The sequence below is a fragment of the Hemiscyllium ocellatum genome, chromosome 10, assembly GCF_020745735.1.
Source record: "Hemiscyllium ocellatum isolate sHemOce1 chromosome 10, sHemOce1.pat.X.cur, whole genome shotgun sequence".
Classification (NCBI taxonomy): Eukaryota; Metazoa; Chordata; class Chondrichthyes; order Orectolobiformes; family Hemiscylliidae; genus Hemiscyllium; species Hemiscyllium ocellatum.
In genome coordinates this window covers 87436974-87457130 of record NC_083410.1, presented here as the reverse complement: position 1 = coordinate 87457130, position 20157 = coordinate 87436974, and the positions used below count along the sequence as shown (strand labels likewise).

The following is a 20157-nucleotide window of genomic DNA, read 5'->3' as shown; positions in this document are numbered from 1 at the left end:
CCATGACCTCACCTCCCATCAGCAAGTGATCTCCCAGACCATCCACAACCTCATCACTTTTAGGGACTTCCTACCCACAGCCTCCAAACTCACTGCCCACAAAGCCCACACTGCCCAATACTACCTCCTACGGGAGATTTGCAAGCCTGGCTTCCCTGGCCAACCACTGTCGCAGCCTGCTCCTGTCCCACTGAACTCATCCCTGCATACCTTGACGCCATCCTGTCTCCCTTAGTCCAGGAACTCACCACCTACGTTTGGGACACCACCCATGCCCTTCACCACTTCAAAGCAAGACTTATCTTCACCATGGACATCCAGTCCCTGTACACATCTATCCACCAGGACGAAAGCCTCCAAGCCCTCCGTTTCTTTCCTTTCACGCCGTCCCAACAAGCATCCTTCCACTAACATCTTCACCCATTTGGCTGAACTGGTCTTCACCCTTAAATTCTCCTTCCAATACTCCCTCTGCCTCCAAACCAAACGGGTGGCCATGGGTAGTGACATGGGCTGCAGTTATGCCTGCCCCTGTCAGGTACATGAAACAGTCCATCTTCTGCAATTACACTGGTACCATCCCCACCTTTTCCTTCACTACATCAACGACTATCGGCACTACTTCATGCTCCCACAATAGTTCATCAACTCCACCAACACCTTCCATCCTGACCTCAAATTCACCTGAACCATCTCGGACACCTCCCTCCCCTTCCTGGATCTCTCTATCTCCTGGCTACCAATTAACCACAGACATCTACTACAAACCCATGGACTCCCACAGCTACCTGGACTACACCTCTTCCCATCCTGCCTCCTGTAAAAACTCCATACCTTATTCACAAGTCTGATATCTCCTCTGTTCCCAGGAGGACCAGTTCCACCAAAGAAAATGCCAGATGGCCTCATTCTTCAAAGACTGCAATTACCCCTCCCATGTGTTTGACGATGCCCTCTAGCCTATCTTTTCCCTTAACCCCACCACTCAATGCAACAAGGACAGATGCCTCCAGTCCTGACCTATCTCTGTTCACATCACATCATCCTCTGCCACTTCCATCATCTGCAAAACAGACTAGGGATATATTTCCTTCTCCACTCCCATCGGCATTCCAGAAAGACCATTCCCTCTACGACATCTTGTCAGATCCACACCCCCTCCAGCCCATTCCTGGCATTTTCCTCTGCCACCAAAGGGAGTTCAAAACTTGCACCCAAACTTCCCCTCTCATCTCCATCTCAGGCCCCAAAGGATCCTTTCAGATCCAACAAATTTATCTGCATCTCCACAAATGTCATCTACTGTATCCATTGCACCTGACGTGGGCTTCTCTACTCAGCACAGCCCTCTTAACGTATCCAATGTCTTTGCCATCTGTCCCACTCCATCCTATCACCTTCATCTACCTATTGCATTCTCAGCTCCTCCCCTCCCAACCCCACCCCCCTCCCATTTATCTCTTAGCATCCTGGCCCACAAGCTTCATTCCTGATGAAGGGCTTATGCCCAAGATGTCGATTCTCCTCCTCTTTGCAAGCTGCCTGACCTGCTATACTTTTCCAGCATCAAACATTCAATTCTGATCTCTAGCATTTGCAGCACTCACTCTCTCCTACTACCCATGTACCACAAGCAAGCCCCAAGGAGGGAAGGAAAGGAGTTCTATGCATTTGCTGAGAATCAAACCCAAGCCTGCCACATGGTAGGGTACCATTTTATCCCTGAACCACTAATGCAACCACCGCAACAAATAGCAGTTTAAACGTCATTGGCAAATGCATACCAAGTGACACTGTGTAAAATCTTTGGCTTCAAAAAGCATAATTTTCCCAATTTCTTACATAAATAAAAACAGCTTTTATAGTAACCAACATTAAATCAAAATATTCAAGCTATCACATTTTTCTCAGTAATCAAATAACCATTGAATTTCAACTGTGATTGGGCATTTAAACTATGGATGTAATGCTTCAAAGATTAGCATATTACTAATAATGTTGATGTCATATAGTCTGGCTTAGAGTACTTCACATTCAAATCACTAAGAAAATCAAATACAAACACAAGCTGTAAATATGCAAAGAGAAAACAAGTCATTTACATTTTTTTGTAATTAAAATTTTCGCTACACGCGAATATCAAGTTAGTTACTGATCTTAATAAAATGGCTGTAAAATGCAATAAGATTCACAAGTGCAGATTCCTGCTCTCAAGAACAACACAAAATGTATCAATTTTGCTTCCAATTTCTGACTTATCCTCATTTTCAGCAAGTTCTTTTCCCACTTTGGGTTTCCATTTCTGGGGATAGGCTGTTTGCTAAGTTCACCAACTACATGGTCTCAAACTTTGTGTCCCATAAGGCTCCAAACCAATTCTCTTGGTTCTTCAGTCTGCGTTAGATCTATTCTGACAGACCTTCCACAACAGCTCCTTGATAGATTTTCCCATCCTCAACTGAAGAATGTACTCCTTCCCATTCAAAATACTCATTCCAGGTGAAGCAGCAATTTACTCATGCAACTTGTGCTATGGTATATTGTATTCGCTGCACACAATGCATTTTCTCCATTCAGGAGAACCAAATACAGATTGGGAGACCATTTGACAAAACATTTCAGCTTGCAAATGCAAGTTTCTGATTGTTTGCCACATTGATGCAGCACCCAGGTCGCACTCATATTTCTGTACTCTGCCTGCTGCAGTGTCCCAGTGATTCTCCTTTTAAACTCAAGGAATGCCCCATAATCTTCAAATTAGGAACTTCACAGCCCTTTGGACTCTAGACAGTTAACACATAGTTACAGACCATGATATTTATCCTGCACTTTTGATTTTATTTGCCACATGCTGTGCTTTTGCAGAGTTGCTATTAGCCGGACAATTACAAACACTTTAGACAAATTCTTTCTCTTTTCCACAACCATTGTCACCCCTTTGTTATTTTTTTCATGACATTTTTGCCATTTCATTTCTCATTCTTCACCCAATCCCAGATCTTCTCTCTCCCCATTCCTGGCATCATAAAAATCAATGTATTTGTGCTGTTATTTAGTTCCTTAAGTTGCATTCAACCAGATACACAAACAGGGATCCCCCTTTTATGTTGATAAATTTGGTATTTTCTGCATTTTTAAAATTTGATTTCCAAAATGCAGTATCTTGTTTTATTAAATAAAACATTTGAACTTTATATGATACCTTTTCACATTCCTATGCCAAAGCACCTTACAATCAATTAAATACTTCTTGAGTGTAGTCTCTATAATAACAGAAAATACAGTAACAAATTTCTATATATCCCCACAATAGCAAGGTGATAACAAAATAATCTATTTCTGTTGAAGGATAAGGGTTACACACCCCAAATGCTCTTCAAAAAGAAATCATGGCCACCTGATAGGGCACAAAGGACCCCTATTTAATGTCTCATCTGACAAAAGTACCTTTGACACAAATTTTAGTGTCAGGGCATTTATGCACAAATCCTAGTATTATCTTGAACCCAAAAAGACTCCAGTTGGACTTCTAAGACATAGTCAGCATTTATTAAGTTTGTCAAGAAATATTTACAGGTGAAATATGCCAAACTTTGCTGAAGCGAGGAGTGAAATAGAAAACAAAGAGAACACGCAGATGGTTCTATTCTTGAAATGTGCACTTTCAGGGAATGATTTACCTACTTGTTTCCTGTGCATCCTTGGTCATTTAACTGGAAGGCTTTCAGGATTTAATCTGTGTCTAGTTAGGGAACACTGACACTAATTCGCTTGGGAGGGCTCTTGTAGCATATAGTGATAGTATCCCTCCCTACCTCTGGATCAGATGATCCTGGTTCAAGTTCCACATGCCCTAAGAAATTTGTCATAACATTTCTGACCAGATCAATTAGAAATAACAGACTAAAAAACAAGAAAAGCTGGAGATCACAGGACAAACAATATTCGTGGAGAGGTCAAGCTAATACTGAGTCCAGATGACTTTGTCAGAGCTGGAGTTGTGCATGCATACATAAGGGAAGTGGATGGTATGTAGAGTGCTGGAAGATTAAAAAAAAAGTGTTGATGGTGCAGATGAAGTGATTGGAATGTGAGATTAGCAGAATAATGGCGTGTTTTACTGCCAGATTTAAGAGTTAGAGACAAAAAAACTGCAAATGCTCAAATCCAAAGTAGACAAACAGGAGGCTGGAAGAATCAACAAGCCAGGCAGCATTAGGTGGTGAACAAACCAACGTTTCGGGTATGATCCTTCTTCAGGTCTTGTGATGGGGGTAAGGGGAACACAGGCTGTGTGGGCGGGGGAAGAGAAGGTGTAAATGGTGAGGTAGTGATAGGGGAACAATTAGAGTGTACAGCCTGGTTGGTCAATAGGAGGAATGAATCCTTTGATAGTTGGAAGGAAGGGTTTGTCACAGGAATTTGGGGGAAGGGGGGAAAATGGGAAGAGAGATTATTTGATACTTGAGAACTCAAACGTTGAGTCTTCTGGGCTGTAGGCTGCCCAGAGAGAAAGTGAGGTGTTGCTCCCCCAATCTGCAGTCTGATCCACTGTGGCAATGGAGGAGGTCATGCATGGTCATGTCAAAGAGAAAATGGGAAGGGGAATTGAAATGGGCGGTGACTTGAGGTCAAATTGGTCCTTGTGGGTTCGGCAGAGATGCTTGGTAAAACATGCCCCTAGTTTATGTTCAGTCTCAATGATGTAAGGACCACATCAGGAGCACCAGATACTGTAACCTAGGTTGGAAAAGAGGCAGGTGAACCTGTCTTACCTGGAAGGACAGTTTGGGGCCCTGGATGGAGGGGAGCAGGGTGGCTTGCCAGCAGAGTTTGCATCTTTTACAATTGCAGGGGAAGGCACTGGGGGTCCGGGGATGGGGTGTTGGTGGGTAGAGTGGCAGAAACCAAAGGTTGGCGAAGGAAAGGATACATGTGAAAGACAGACGATTGGAGAGAGGAAGATGATGTTCTTGGTGATGGGATATAGTTGGAGTTGGCAGAAGTGTTCAAGGATGATGTATTGGATGCAGAGACTGGCAGGGTGGAGGGGGAGGACAAGGAGGACTCTATCTTGCATTTGGAGAGGCGATAGAGAGCAGTGCAGCGGCAAATGGAGGTGGTGTAGTGGAGGGCAATCTGGATGACAGTGGAGTAGAAAAAGCACTGTTCGAAATAGGTGGACATCTGGGATGCTTGGGATTGGAAAGTCTCTTTGATTTGAAAGCACAGACAGTTCCATTAGGGAGGTGGGGGCAGGGGGGTGCATTGTGGCAGAACATGTAATAAGTAAAGCTAAAAGGTAAAGGAAAGGAAAGGAATGGGAGTTAATTCACATTTTGAAGGTGCTGAACTCAATATTAAGTCCAGAAGGTTGTAAAGTGCCTAGTCTGAAGATGAGAGTTTTGCACTGTGATTCACTGGAACACTACAGCAAACAGAGGACAGACAAGTGGGCACACAAGCTAGACTCTGTATTAAAATGGCTGGTTATGGCAAGGTCAGGGTCATACTTGCACACAGATTGGAGATGTTCTGCAAAGCCATCGCCCAATCTGGTTTGGTTTCTCCAATGTACAGTAGGCCACATTGGGTGCAGCGAATACAATACAACTATTGGAGGTGGTACAGGTGAAATGCAGTTTTACTGGAACAGACTATTTAAGCCCTTGGATAACAAACAGGAAGTAGGTAAAGGGGCAAGTGCTGCACCTTCAGCAGTTACATGGGAAGGAGTTGTAGTATCAGTGGTCAATGAATGAATTAGGGTATCCTGGAAGGAACAATTCCTGCAAAATACAAACAGGAGGAGTGAGGGGAACATATATTTGGTGGTGGCTGAAGCTCTGCTGGAGTTGTCTGAAATAATGGAGAATGATCCACAAGAGGCTGGTGTGATGCAAAGTTGAGGCCAAGGAAGACCCAATCACACTGTTGAGGATGATGGGAAGGGACAAGGGCGGAAGCACAGGTGATGAGTAGGATGAGATTGAGGGTACTGTCAACCACAGTGGATGGTTACGGAAGAAGCAAGTCACATCAGCAGTGCTGTTTTGGACAGAATAACTTACAATTAGCTTGAGAAATGAATGGCTAATCAAGAGCTCCTGAAAAAGGATTTTCAGCAACTGATCCAATAGAAGCAGACAGAGACTGGCTACAGAGTCTGACAGACTCCCGATCAACTGTGATCCCCTCTGCAATCAAAAAACCCATTTGCAGTCATAATCAAGACTCGCAGTGATTGAGATCTGGACAAGGTGAGAGGTTATCCTAACTTATAAAAGTAAATCACTGTAAAGGAAAAGGCAGGGAAGAACAAACATGTTTGGTAGAGCAAGTTAAAATAATTCAACTGTGCTCTTTTAATATTACAATTCTCCAAGTTTAAAATTGCAATGTACAAATGCTCAAGACTTCTAAACGAAAGCCAAGAAACAAGTGTTCTCCAAGTAATGACAGCAAGTAAAACATTGAGGCAACCTGATTGCATAGAAATATAAACTAGGAGGAGTAAGTCATTCAGTCCTTCACACCTGGTGTACCAACAGGATTGTGGTTTTTGTTTTCAATTCATTCACGGGACACGAGGCCAATATTTTTGCCTGTCCCTAATTGCTTAGAGGACAGTTAAAAGTCAACTACACAGCTGTAAATCTGAAGTCATATGTAGACCAGACCAAGTAAGGACTGCATTTTTTTATCCCCCCACCCAAAAGGAAATTTGTGAATTAGATGGGTTTTTCTGACAATCAACCACTGTTTCAAGGTCATCTTTAGACTCCATTCCAGACCTTTTTATCTTAACTGAATTCAAATTTCACCATCTGTGGGATTTGAATACAGGTCCTTTTCTCCACATGTTTTATCCCTTTAGTCCCATGAACTCTATTGAATTTTTTCTTGAAAACAATGTGTTGGCCTCAATTGCTTTTCTGACACAAAATTAGAAGAAATTTTTCATCAGTCCTAAAAGCCTACCCTGTGTTTTAGACCATAACGCCTGGTTCTGCACTCTTTGGTCATTAATATCTTACCTGGTCTAGTCCTGTTAGAACTTTACAGGTTACAATAAGATCTCATTCTCTAAACCCCAATGAAAATAATCCTAACCGATCCAGTCTCACTTAATAGGTCAGTCCAAACAATGCTTGAAAATGGCTAACTGTCACTGTCACTGCAGTGCTTTGATCAATCTCAATAGCAACTGTTAAGCAAATGAAAATACTTCAACATGCACATTCCAAAACAACTGAAGTCTCATGCAAAAGAAACTGACAGCATGTGGTCTCTTACCTGATTGTACATGTAACGCAACATGAAGTCCAACAAAAAGGATTTGCCTTTACGAAATGCTCCTGCCACAGAGACAACCACAACATTCAAGTCCCGAACATGTTCTTGCAATAGAATTCGCTCCAAGGATTCTTCATCGAGATCAAAATGATGATTATCTTCATGTGCCAACACTATCTGTATTGGTCTTGCTTCTTTCATGGGTACATCATCTGAATTCATTGCAACCTCCTGCACACCATATTCATCTATTGAAAACCAAAATAATATAATTTAGCCTATGCCAAAACAAAAATTTCACACACAATGAGATGTGATCTACTTTACCATGATAAGCTTTTTCTTTCCTAAAACAGAACCATGTCACAAAAATTGAAGCCAAATTGAAATCCACTGTACTCCGCTCACACCATGAATCAAACATTTTTATCTTCAAAATATTCTCTCTAACCCAAAACACACAAACTTGTTCTATCCCTAAAAACCGTAGTCAGGCACAGTAATTAATGGTCAGCAGACTGAAATATAAAGTGGTTCCTATTTAACCGTTTTGTTTAAATCCTAGTTATGTATAAATTGTTCAGCTAATCAACTGTTAAAACAAAAATAACGCAACTGTGCTTATCTGCAAGTTTCAAGGCATCTGTATCAGCAATTTACATGCCAACACAAGCTCAAAAACAAGGTCAAAGTCAATAACTTAATATCAGTACTAACCTACAAGTTGCTGATGAAATCAGGCAATTCACATTTCCTTCAGGATTACAATTTCCCTGCAAACTAAGCAGATATTTCTATTCTTGGAGGGGAAAAAAAAAGTTACTTAGAAGAAATAGAATGGAAGACTGGGCACGAAGCAACTTGTTCTGAGTGGTGGAAGGTACCCAGCAGACAAACATTGTACTCTGTCCCTACTCATTTTTATTTTTAAAAAATCCAGTTTCAATAAATATCTCTATTATTTTGGTACACAAAAATGGCAGAGGTAATTGTAAACCTCTTACACTTGTACAGGACTAAAGTACTTGGCTTCCCTGCTAGAAATACTCTAACCTCAGACTAATTTCTTCCAAAAGAATATTCACTCCAAAGGCAAAACATACACATTAAACAAGTTAACAATTTGCATAAATGCAAACATCATTTAAAATGAATCTTCAAAATATGCATTAGTTGTTGAATGGTTTTGTCTTCGTACAAGCTCAAAAGTACCAAAATCACAGATAAAATTCTGTACTTCAAAAAGGTTTAAGTAGAGAGATATTTTTACACTGATCCAAACAATTCAATTTCTTAGCCACGCTCACGTACGTCAGCTGCACCAATTCTGATCTACTTCTAAGTTATGTCAGAGCATCTTACTGTCACATGCAGCCTTCATTCTAATGACAAAAAGCCATTTAGTATTTTGCCAAAATTGTTAAGGCTCATGACCAAACCAGAACATTTTAAAATGTTTCACACTACGCACTCCCTGATGCACTGTTCACAATCTTTTAAACACTGTTAATCAATTAACTTCTAATTGCTTCCAGTTTTGGCATGGGTTCAACAATATCCAACTACAATAGGGCACTGTCTCTATTTATGCAAAGGGTACTCTGAATCTGTCAGTGACTACTGATATTACTAAATTCAATATTAAAAAAAGTGGTGTAGGCAAGAATGGAACTTTAATGGACAGAGGGGCATTGGCACCCAAGTGTGTGATAAGAGGAAGACTTCTTTGTAGTAAGAATCAAAGATAAGGATGCAAAGATTCTGAAGGTCAATCTTGGCTAATACATGTAGTATGAAATGTCCAGAGAATTTTGAACAGCTAAAATTACTAATGAACATGTCTGACTGAGAAGGGTAGAGGGAAGAAAGAGAAATGAAATTTATAAAAAGGTAATAATATACCTAAGCATATGCAACCATAGAAACACTTCAAAAAGGGGCAAAACACTTGGACTTGCACATTGTACTTTACGAAAGTTTCAATTAGACTGTCCACAGTAGTCACTGGACCTTTAATTGGGCCTCAATGTCAATTCCTGGCTTTGAGCATAAATCTGGCACCAGCCTCAGGTACTACATGTACAGATCTGCATTGATATACTGATTATAAATTAAAGCATTGAGTCACTAACTAGCATTGAAGTCGAGGCTGAGGATCACTAATATCCAACAGCAGTTAGAAAGGAGAGTAATTGATGTTTTTATGACTGAAATTCAAACATATGTTAATCCCAACTTATGCCGAATTTCACCACTTATATTAAAATTGCCTCCAACCATATCAAAGTAGCAGGACTAACCTCTATGCTCAGTTCAACTCTATAAATTCATTACAGGAATTTAAGCATAAAAAAAGGAGTCTGCTCACATAAACATTTAGGGTTTTTATTATGCTCGCAAGTACTGAAAAGGTAGCTAGAATGGACTTTATTTGCTAGTTAACATGTTTCCCTAACCCTGGTGCTAAAATGAATTGACAATTTCAGTCCTAGATCCATTAATTTCCATTAGTGATCAAAGAAAGAGGCTGAGCAAATACAAAATGTGGATTTTTAGAATAATAGAAAGAATAGAAAATACTCAATAGGCCAGACTGCATTTAAGAACAGGAACTAAATTTAAGACCATTAACCCTTTCAGAACTGTTTCTATATGTATTGCTATACCTGATGAGAATTTCCAGCATCTGCAGTATTTCACTTCTGCACTCTTAAATATTACATTTTTGCAGTAAGCACAAATGAGAAATAGAAGTTGGGAAACAACAAACTGCTCAGCTAAGTTATTTGTAGAACATCAGCAATAAATAAACGGCATATTTAAAAAATTTTTTAAATGCTGAAAAACACTCATTCTTTTTGGAAGTTTAAGATTGATTTGCTTTCAACAGATCTGTTACAGTAATATTTCAATGCGTTAAAATACAAACTCCACTTCAAGGGCATTGGTGAAAATCAAGTCCCCATTCCATTCTGAAAGCATTAACATCTAACCTCAACACTGCAGTGTAAGCAAGACTTTTATTAAAGGCATTTTGCCTATAATTTAAAAACAAAATACTTATCTATTGAAGCAATGAATGATACTGGGTAATTGAAGATGGAGGACTGAAAACAAAAATGTGGCTGGAAGAGCTGCTCCCTTTGAGATATTTTAGGTGGTGTAGGTGGTTTCTTTGAATCCCAGGAGCAGTGTTTCATAAGCTGTTTCATAGTCTGCCCTGCTGATCTTTGAGGGGCCCTAAAGAAGAACCTGAAGGGTTTATGCCCGAAACGTCGATTCTCCTGTTCCTTGGATGCTGCCTGACCTGCTGTGCTTTTCCAGCAACACATTTTCAGCTTTCATAAGCTGTTGCACGGTGGTGGCAGTGGCGGAGGAGGAGCCTAAACAGTGGCACTTTAAAGAGAAGTGGCAAAAGGTAACAACCATATGGTCAGTATGTGGATGTTGCTGTACCTACTAGAGAAGGTGCAAAACTTGACCTACTCTTGGGAAATAAGGCACGGCAAGTGACTAAGGTGTCAGTGGATGAGCACTTTGGGGCCAGCGACCATAATTATTTTACTTTTAAAATAGTGATGGAAAAGGATAGACTAGGTGTAAAAGTTAAAAAGCTTAAATTGGAGGAAGACCAATTTTTACAGTATTAAGCACGTTCGCAGGTAAGGGACAGCTGGAAAATGGGAAGCCTTCAAAACAAAAATGGAAGTCCAGAGACAGTATATTCCTTTCAGGGTAATAGGCAAGGCTGGTATGTGGATGGAATGCTAGATGACTAGAAAAATTGAAGTTTTGGTTAAGAAAAAAAAAGCATATGTCATGTATAGACTGCAGAGACTGAGTGAATCCTTAGAAGGGTATAAAGGCAGTAGGGAAATCAGGACAGCAAAAAGGGGACAAGAGATAGCTTTGGCAAATATAGAGTTAAGGAAAATCTAAAGGGATTTTATCAATAGATTAAAGACCAAGAAAGGTAACTCAAAGATCAGTAGGGCAGTTTATGTGTGGAACTGAAGGAGAAGGCAGAGATACTGAGTGAGTATTTTGCGACAGTGTTTACTGTAGAGAAGGCCATGGAACATATAGAATGTAAGTAAATAGATGGTGACATCTTGAAAAATGCCATTATTACAGAGGTGGTGACACAGGGTGTCTTAAAAACGCATAAAGTTGGATAAATCCACAGGACCTGATCAGGTGTACCCTGGGAAGTGATTGCTGGGCTCCTTGTTGAGATAATTGTATCAATAGTCACAGGTGAGATGCCAGTGTGTTATTAAAGAGTTAATTTCCTCTGCTGATCTGCAGGAAATTGGATGGCCGGAGGCTAGGGTGGAATGCCTCCGGCTTGCAGGTAGATTACAAGAAATTTATATTCCAACCCCTTGCCATTCAGAGTCATTTTTATAGCCATCACCTATTATTCAGAGATAATTTACATTTGCATCATCCTATTTAAAAATCAATAAGAACACTGCAGTTGGAATTTTGACTACTCCCTGTAGTTACAACAATTCACAACAGATTTGACCATTAAGGGATGATTTACATTATATTATCACTGCATTGTGTCTTGAGTGGCATGTGACTGTAGGGGAGTGACTGGAGGGTTGTCTTGTGGGCATTACTGACTATGAAGATTTTGTGTAAAAGGAATGTTTAATTTGTTCAGAGACACCTCTCAACACGCTTCGCAAGCACAGCGAGGAGTGTTAAGAGTTTCTTCAAAAGTTTGTACTGTATTTGCTTAATAAAAGTTTGGTTGTTCACGGAAATTGGTGTCTGCAGTTGCATCAAGTGCGTAAGAAGCTCAGTGGAAAAAATGAACATAATACCAGAAGATGGGAAGCTGGATAACATGGTGTCACTATTTAAGGTGATAAGGAAAAGCCAGGGAACTATAGACCGGTGAGCCTGACATTGATGATGGCCAAGTTGTTGGAAGGAATCCGGAGGGACAGGATTTAGTATTTGGAAAGGCAAGGACTGATTAGGGATGGTTAACATGGCTTTGTGCATGGGAAACCATGTCTCACTAACTTGATTGAGTTCTTTGAAGTAGCAACGAAGAGGATTGATGAGGGCACAGCAGTGGACGTCATGAACATTGACTTCAATAAGGCATTTGACGAAGTTCCACGTGGTAGACTGGTTAGCAAGATTAGAGGTCATGGAATACAGCATGAACTAAACATCTGTATTTGGAATTGGCTCAAAGGTAAAAGACAGAGGGTGATGATTGCCTTTCAGACTGGATGCTTGTGACGAGTGGTGTGCCAGAAGAATCAGTGCTGGGTTCACTGCTTTTGTCATTTATATAAATGACTTGGATGTAAATATAGAAGGCATAGTTAGTAAGTTTGCAGACGACGCCAAAATTGGTGGTGTAGTGAACAGTGAAGGTGGTTACTTCAGAATACAATGGGACCTTGATCAGGTGGGCAAATGGGCTAAGGAGTGGCAGATGGAATTTAATGGGAGGTGTGTATTTTGGAAAGGCAAATCAGGGCAGGACATATTCACTTAATGTTAAGGTCCTGGGGAATGTGGCTGAACAGAGAGACCTTGGAGCTCAGGTTCAGTGTTCCTTGAAAGTGAAGTCGCAGGTTGATAGGATAGTGAAGGCAGCACTTGGTATGCTTTCCTTTAAATCGGTCAGAGTATTGAGTATAGGAGTTTGGAAGGTCATGTTGTGGCTGGACAGGACATTGGTTAGGCCACTGTTGGATTTTTGTGTGCAATTCCGATTTCCCTCCTATTGGACGGATGTTGTGAAACTTGAAAGGGCTCACAAAAGATTTACAAGAATGTTGCCAAGGTTGGAGCAATAGGGAGGGGCTGAATAGGCTGAAGCTGTTTTCCTTTGAGCATCAGCGGCTGACGGGAGACCTTATAGATGTTTATAAGGTGGCTCGGATAGTAAATAGACAAGGTCCTTTCCCTAGGGTGGGGGAGTCCAGAACTAAAGGGCACAGGTTTACAGCGAGAGGGGAAAGATTTAAAAGGGACCCAAGAGGCAATATTTTTCACAGAGGTGATGGACATATGGAATGAGCTGCCAGAGGATATGGAGGAGGCTGTGACAGTTACAACATTTAAAAAAGGCATCTGGATGGGCATGAGTAGGAAGAGTTTGGTGGGATATGGCTAAGTGCTGACAAATGGGACTAGACTAGATTAATTTAGGATATCTGGTTGGCATGGACGAATTGGACCACAGGGTCTATTTCTGGGCTGTGCATTTCTGACTGATCAAGTCCTTCTTCTGTTTACTCTGGAATCATCGTAGTTGAGCTGGTGAGCCAGAAAATAGTAATTTTAGAATTCAGAGTTGCATTCAGAAATGTTGCTGAAATAAAATAGACAATTCAGAAAACCAAAATCATTTCAACTGCAATGAGTTAAAAGACCAATAAAGAACTTACAGCTATAAAACAACTTTCTCCACACTGCAATATTTCATTAACAGTCAAAGACTTTCAAGTGTTCATTGGTGTAGCATCACAAATGCAGCAACCTGTTCCATACACAGCAAGGTCCCACAAACATGTATGATACTGCCTAAGTGATGAATGTTACTGCCAAGGCAGCAGGCAGACTTCCCAGCTCCTTTCATGGTGTATTACAGATACTTTACATTCAGGGGACAAAAGATTAAGGCAGAGGTCAATCAATATTCAAAAAACATGGAAGTCCTGGATCAAGTCCTTCAAGTTATACACAAATCCTTACATTAGTAGTTATATTCTGATTGACTGAATCTTCTGGACAAAAAGTCTTCATTAGCATGTGACATTTCATCAAGTACATGATAGACTGGTTACAAAAGGGCAACTGTAGTAAGTAACTAAACAGCTTTGAAACATTAACGCTACTTTCTTTCCATAGATACTGCCAGACATGTTGAGTTTTGCCAGCAATTGTTGGTTTGGGCTCACAAGATTGATCTTGGTTATGGAATATTGTCTTACAAGGAGAGGTTGAATAGGTTAGGCCTACGCTTAGTTTGAATAAATTTATCTTCATTTCTTCTAAACATAAAACGATCCTTACATGGCTTGACAGTGTGGATGCTGAGTTTATTTCCCCTTGACAGTGTAGGACCAGAAGTCATAATTTCAGAAGAGGAGATTGTTCATTCAAGACAAATGAGAAATTATTTTCCCCTCCTCAATCAGTAGTGAATCTGTGGAATCTTTTTCCATAACGGATTGGAGAGATGGGATTGTTAAGAACACTTAAGAGTGACAGATAGCCAGGCAGGGAATAAAGTGTTATGGGGAAAATACAGGAATGTGGACTTGAGGATTATCAGATCAGACATGATTTTATTGAATGGCACAGCAGTCTCAATGGACCAAATGTCTGACTTCTGCTTCTTTTTCATGGTGTATTTTGAGTGCATTCATTTAAGGATACTCCATAATTCACAAGAAAGGAAACTGGGAAGAATCAATTAAGTAGAACTTAAATTTGATACAGAGAATGTTAAGTATGTACAAGAAAATTTTGATTCAGCAGATGGATGTACCTTCTTAGAGAAGGAGCAAACGTTAACCTACTCTTGGCAGGTGATGGAAGTGAGAGTGGGGGAGCACTTGGGGCCAGTGATCAGAATTAAGTAGTTTTAAAACAATGATGGAAAAGGACAGACCGGATCTAAAAAGTTAAACATCTAAATTGGAAGGAAGCCAATTTTGATTATATTAGATAAGAATTTTCAAAAGTTGATTGGGCCAGATATTTGCGGATAAAGGAATCTCCGGAAAATGAGAAGCCTTCAAAAACTAGATAACAAGAGTCCAGAGGCAGTATTTTCCTGTTAGGGTTAAGGAATGTAGGGAACGCTGGATGACTAGAGAAAGAGGAAGCGTATACCAGATAGACAGCACAGATAGAGTGAATTCCTGGGGGAGTATAAAGACAATAGGAGTATACTTATAAGGAAATCAGGAGGGCAAAAAGGGGAGGAGATATCTTTGGCAAATGGGGTTAAGGAGAATCCAAAAAGGATTCTACAGATACACGAAGGACCAAAAAAAAAGTAACTAGGGAGAGAATAGGGCCTCAAAGATCACAGCAAGGCCACTTATGTGTGGAACCACAGGAGATAAGAGAGATAGCAAATGAGTACAGTGGAGAAGGGTATGGAAGCTAAAGAACTTGAAAAAATAGTAACTTCTTGAAAAATGTCCGTATCACATAGGTGATGATGCAGATGTCTTAAAATGCATAAAGGTGGATAAATCCTCAAGACCTGATCAGGTGTACCACAGAACTCTGTGGAAAGCTAGGGAAGTGATTGCTGGGCCCCTCGGATATTTGTATCAATAATAGGCCACGTGCTGAGAAGCTGGAGGTTGGTTAACGTGGTGCAACTAATTAAGAAAGGTGACACAGAAAAGCCAGGGAACTATAGACCAGTGTGCTTGACATAGTGGTGGGCAAGTTGTTAGAGGGAATCCTGAGGGACACTATTTACAAAAATTTAGAAAAGCAAGGACTAATTGCGGATAGTCAACATGACTTTCTATGTGGGAAATCATTTCTCACTAAGTTTGAGATATTTGAAGTAACAAAGAGGATTGATGAAGGCAAAGTGGTGGACGTGATCCATGTGGATCTCAGTAAGGCGTTTGACAATGTTCCACATTGTAGACTAGTTAGCAAGGCTAGATCACATGGAATACAGGGTGAACTAGCCATTTGGATACAGAACTGGCTCAAAAGTGGGTGGTGGTAGAGGGTTGCTTTTCAAGCTAGAGACCTGTGACCAGTGTGCCAGATCAGTGCTGGGTCCACTCCTTTTTGTCATTTATAAAAATGATTTGGATGCGAACATAGGAGTTATGGTAAGTAAGTTTGCAGTGACACCAAAATTTGGGATGTAGTGGAAAAATAAGGAGGAGGTTACCTCAGAGTACAATGGGGTCTTGATCAGATGGGCCAAGGAGTGGCAGGTGGAGTTTAATTTAGGTAAATGCAAAGTACTGTATTTTGAAAAGGCAAATCAGGGCAGAACTTATGGTCTTAATGGTATAGTCCTGGGGAGTGTTGCTAAACAGGCCTTGGTGTGCAGCATCATAATTCCTTGAAAGTAGAGTCGCAGGTATGAAAAATAAAGAGCATGAAAGCAAGGGAAGGGTTAAAGTCCACTGCCGATCGGTTGCAAGGGGTCTGTGGAATGCAGGATGGGATAAGAATAGTGGAATACTCTTACACCAATTAAGAGAGTAAGGTTGAGACTGATAGGAGATAAGATAACACAATTAGTAAAGTTAGCCTCCCTGTTAGTATCATTATGACAAGATTGGGACCTTAAATATTTGGGACATAACATTAAATATCTAATAAATAGTTAGTAGAGTCAGCTGGCTTGAGACTATTGACAATAAATATCTGATCATAATATCAGGAAAATATTAAGTAGGTCTGGAATGAAAAGACTACTGTTGCAAAAGCTGACACTAAATATCTAACTGTGACATTAGAATAACATTAATAGAATGTACAACTAAAGATGATGGGAACTAACATCACTGATTTATTGTGTAGCAAGAGTGAGGTACTTTGATTAATGTGGTTAGACATGCTGATAAGCTAACAGAAACAAGATATAAAAAACCACGGACTCAGATTCGTGGGCATTCAAGAATCTGCTTTCTCAGCGTCACGGTTTTTTTTGTTTGCAAATAAAAGGCCTACTTCTTGAAGAACTCTGCATCTCCTGGTGATTCTCTACATTTTCTCCATGACACAGGTAGACAGGATAGTGAAAGTAGCTTTCCTTTATTGATCAGTGCGTTGAATGCAAGAGTCGGGAAGTCATGTTGCAGCTGCACAGGAAATTGGTTAGGCCACTTTTGGAATACTGAATTCTATTCCTGTCTCCCTGCTATAGGGAGGATGCAAAACTTGGAAGAGTTCAGAAACGATTCTGAAAGGAGGTTGCTGGGGTAGGAGGGTTTGAGCTATAGGGAGAAGCTGAATAGGCTGGGGATATTTTCCCTAGAGTGTTAGAGACAGAGGTGACCTTTAAGGTTTATCAAATCATGACAGTCATGGATAGGGCAAGAAGCCACCGTCTTTTCACTGGGCTGGAAAAGTCCAAAACTGAAGAGGTTTAAGCTGAGAGGGGAAGATTCAAAAAGGATCTAAGGGACAACTTTTTCCAGAGGCTGGTATGTGTATGTAACAAACTGCCAGAGGAAGTGATGGAGGCTGGTACAATTACAACATTTAAAAAGGCACCTGGATGGGTACGTGAATAGGAAAAGGTTTAGAGGAATATGGGCCAAATGCTGGCAAATGGGACTAGATTAATGTAGGATTTCTGATCAGAATGGATAAGTTGGACCAAATATTTCCTTGCTGTATAGCTCTATGACTCCAAGTAATTTTGACAAATAAGTCCCTGTAATAGATAGCATCAGGAAAACAAGATTAGCATAAAAATAGTATTAAAATCTTACAAGCAGTATTCCATATGTAGATAGTTTGATTTCTCCAGTATAATAAAATATATTGTTAAAGAAACTCTGCAGACTCGTAAATGTGTCAGTGACTAACTACTATGTTAAAGATCATCTACTAATCCAGGCCTCAATTTGTACCATCAACTGGAGTCAGTGCATGCATACTAAGAACATCCAGTTCCATCACCTCCTTCAACCCCTCTTTCTAACTCAAGACTGCTTGTTCAACATCCAGTACAGGAAGAGGAGAAACTTCAAAATAATTAGAGCCTAGAACTAGAAGGCATAAGATTAAGGGGAGGGGAAAGATTTAAAAAGAGGCAACATTGTCATATACGTATGGAATGAGCAGACAGAGCAATTGGAGGAGGCTAGGACAATTACACCATTTAAAAGGCATTCAGATCGGTATATGAATAGGAATGGTTTAGAGGAATATGGGCCAAGTGCTCGCAAATGGGACTGAACCAATTTAGGATATCTAGTGGGCACGGACAGAAGGGCCTGGGTCTGTGTCTGTGCTGCACATCACATCTCAATGACACTAAGATAGTCTTCGGACTCCTGGTAACTCAATTCACTAGCCCTCGTTAAGTTATTTTTCCCACAGATTCTTGATGCAACCACAGATGCCAACTTCTGTGAACAGCCAAAACTTTATTAAGCAAACATAATACAAGCTTTCTGGAGAAATCTTTAACACTCTTCTCAATACTTGCAAAGTCACGTGAAGGGATCTCTCTCCGAACAAAGGAAACAGTCCTTTCTTCATACAAAATCTTTATATCACACAGTCAGTGATGCCCACGAGACAACTCCCAGTCACTCTCCCCACAGTCACATGCCACTCAAGACAACAGTGACCACATCATTTCCAGAAATAATTTAATGTAAAATCATCCCTTAATGGTCAAATCTGTTGTGAATCATTTTTTTTAAACTGCAGGGAGTAGTGAAAATGCCAACTGTAATGTTCTTATTGATTTCTGAATAGGATGATGATGCAATTCTTTTACTCTGAACTAGGAAATGGCCATGTAAGTGGCTCTGAATGGCAAGGGATGGGAATGTAAATTCCTTACAATCTACCTTAAGTCAGAGACACCCATCCTAGCCTCAGGACATCAGCAGAGCAAATTAACCCTTTAATATCACGCCCCCATTTAATCCCTTTCCTAAGCCTGAACCAAATCTGACTACAGCATAAGCTCCCAACCATCAATCAGGAAGATCATTCCCTTCCACCTCCACCGTTGCCCATCTCCATCCTTGCCTCAGATCATTTGCTACTAAAATTGTCACCCATATCTTCGTTCTCTAGAATACTCATGCACTCTTGATCAAGATTCTACATCCTAAACACTGTAAACTTCAGCCAAGACATTAATGCATGTATCTTTAAATCATACCAGGTCTCATTCACCATGCTGACTAACCTTCCTGGCTAAGCAACATCTTGAAACTTAAATGTTAGTTTTCATTTCAAATCCATCCATGGTCTCACCCCTAATCTTTGCCAGTTCCAGAAAGCACCAAGATATTCACACTTTCATTTCAGAAGAATGTTACATTCAATATTAGTTGAACAACGCCAAATTTAAAAATTGTTGAAACCAGCTGCCCATGTCCTGAACTCTGGAATCCACCTCTACCTATCTTTGTGCAATAATGGCATTCCTTAGCACCTATATTTTTGATCAAGTTTCACACATCTGACCCAATACCATTTTCTGTGGTTCAGTATCATGCTGTTTTATAATACTATGTACAATTTGGAATTCAACTAGATTAGGCCCTATTATGCATAAAATAGAATTTTTGGAACATTTTCAATTTATGGTTTTTCCAAATATAGCAGCAGCTACAAGTTTAAATCCAAATTAACACTTATAAAATCTTTTTTGCCTCAAAAATATAAGGTTAATTAAAACAATGATACAAATTAAACCCCATGTCTTCCATCAATTCAATTGATTAAGTCATGGAAATCAAGTATGTTTTAAGGTTCCATGCTGGTCAATAAAATGGAGTAGTTTTTAAGAAAAGACTTGTTATCAGTGAATTATAACCAAGAAAACTAGTTCAGCATACTAAAAAGTTAATTATATCAGAGTCTTCCATGGCTAAATTCACATCTAATGTCTTTGAGTAGCAATTACTCAAAGTTGTTGCATTATTTTAGTTAGGTTTAAGACAAATACAATGAAAGACCTTAGGAGAACTGCTCACAGCAGGGAAACAGCCAAGTTTTTTTTTACAAAATGGAGATGGGTCAGACATGACTGAGAGCCCTGTCAACCATGACGATGGGGAAACCTGGGCTGAGGAAGGTAGGGGACATTCTGGAGGCCCCCTTATAGAAGATGGCACCATCAGAACAGGTGCA

General features: G+C 40.2%; 1 protein-coding gene across 3 annotated transcripts in view; it reads right to left on the bottom strand.

The window, feature by feature from the left end:
• Positions 1 to 20157, bottom strand: part of atl2 (atlastin GTPase 2) — a 102866-nt gene that overhangs the window by 70962 nt on the left and 11747 nt on the right. For all 3 annotated transcript variants that reach the window (XM_060831710.1, XM_060831712.1, XM_060831711.1), the window contains exon 2: positions 7297 to 7544. In XM_060831710.1, the coding sequence (XP_060687693.1) occupies positions 7297 to 7544 (248 nt within the window). The remainder of the gene's footprint in view (positions 1 to 7296; positions 7545 to 20157) is intronic.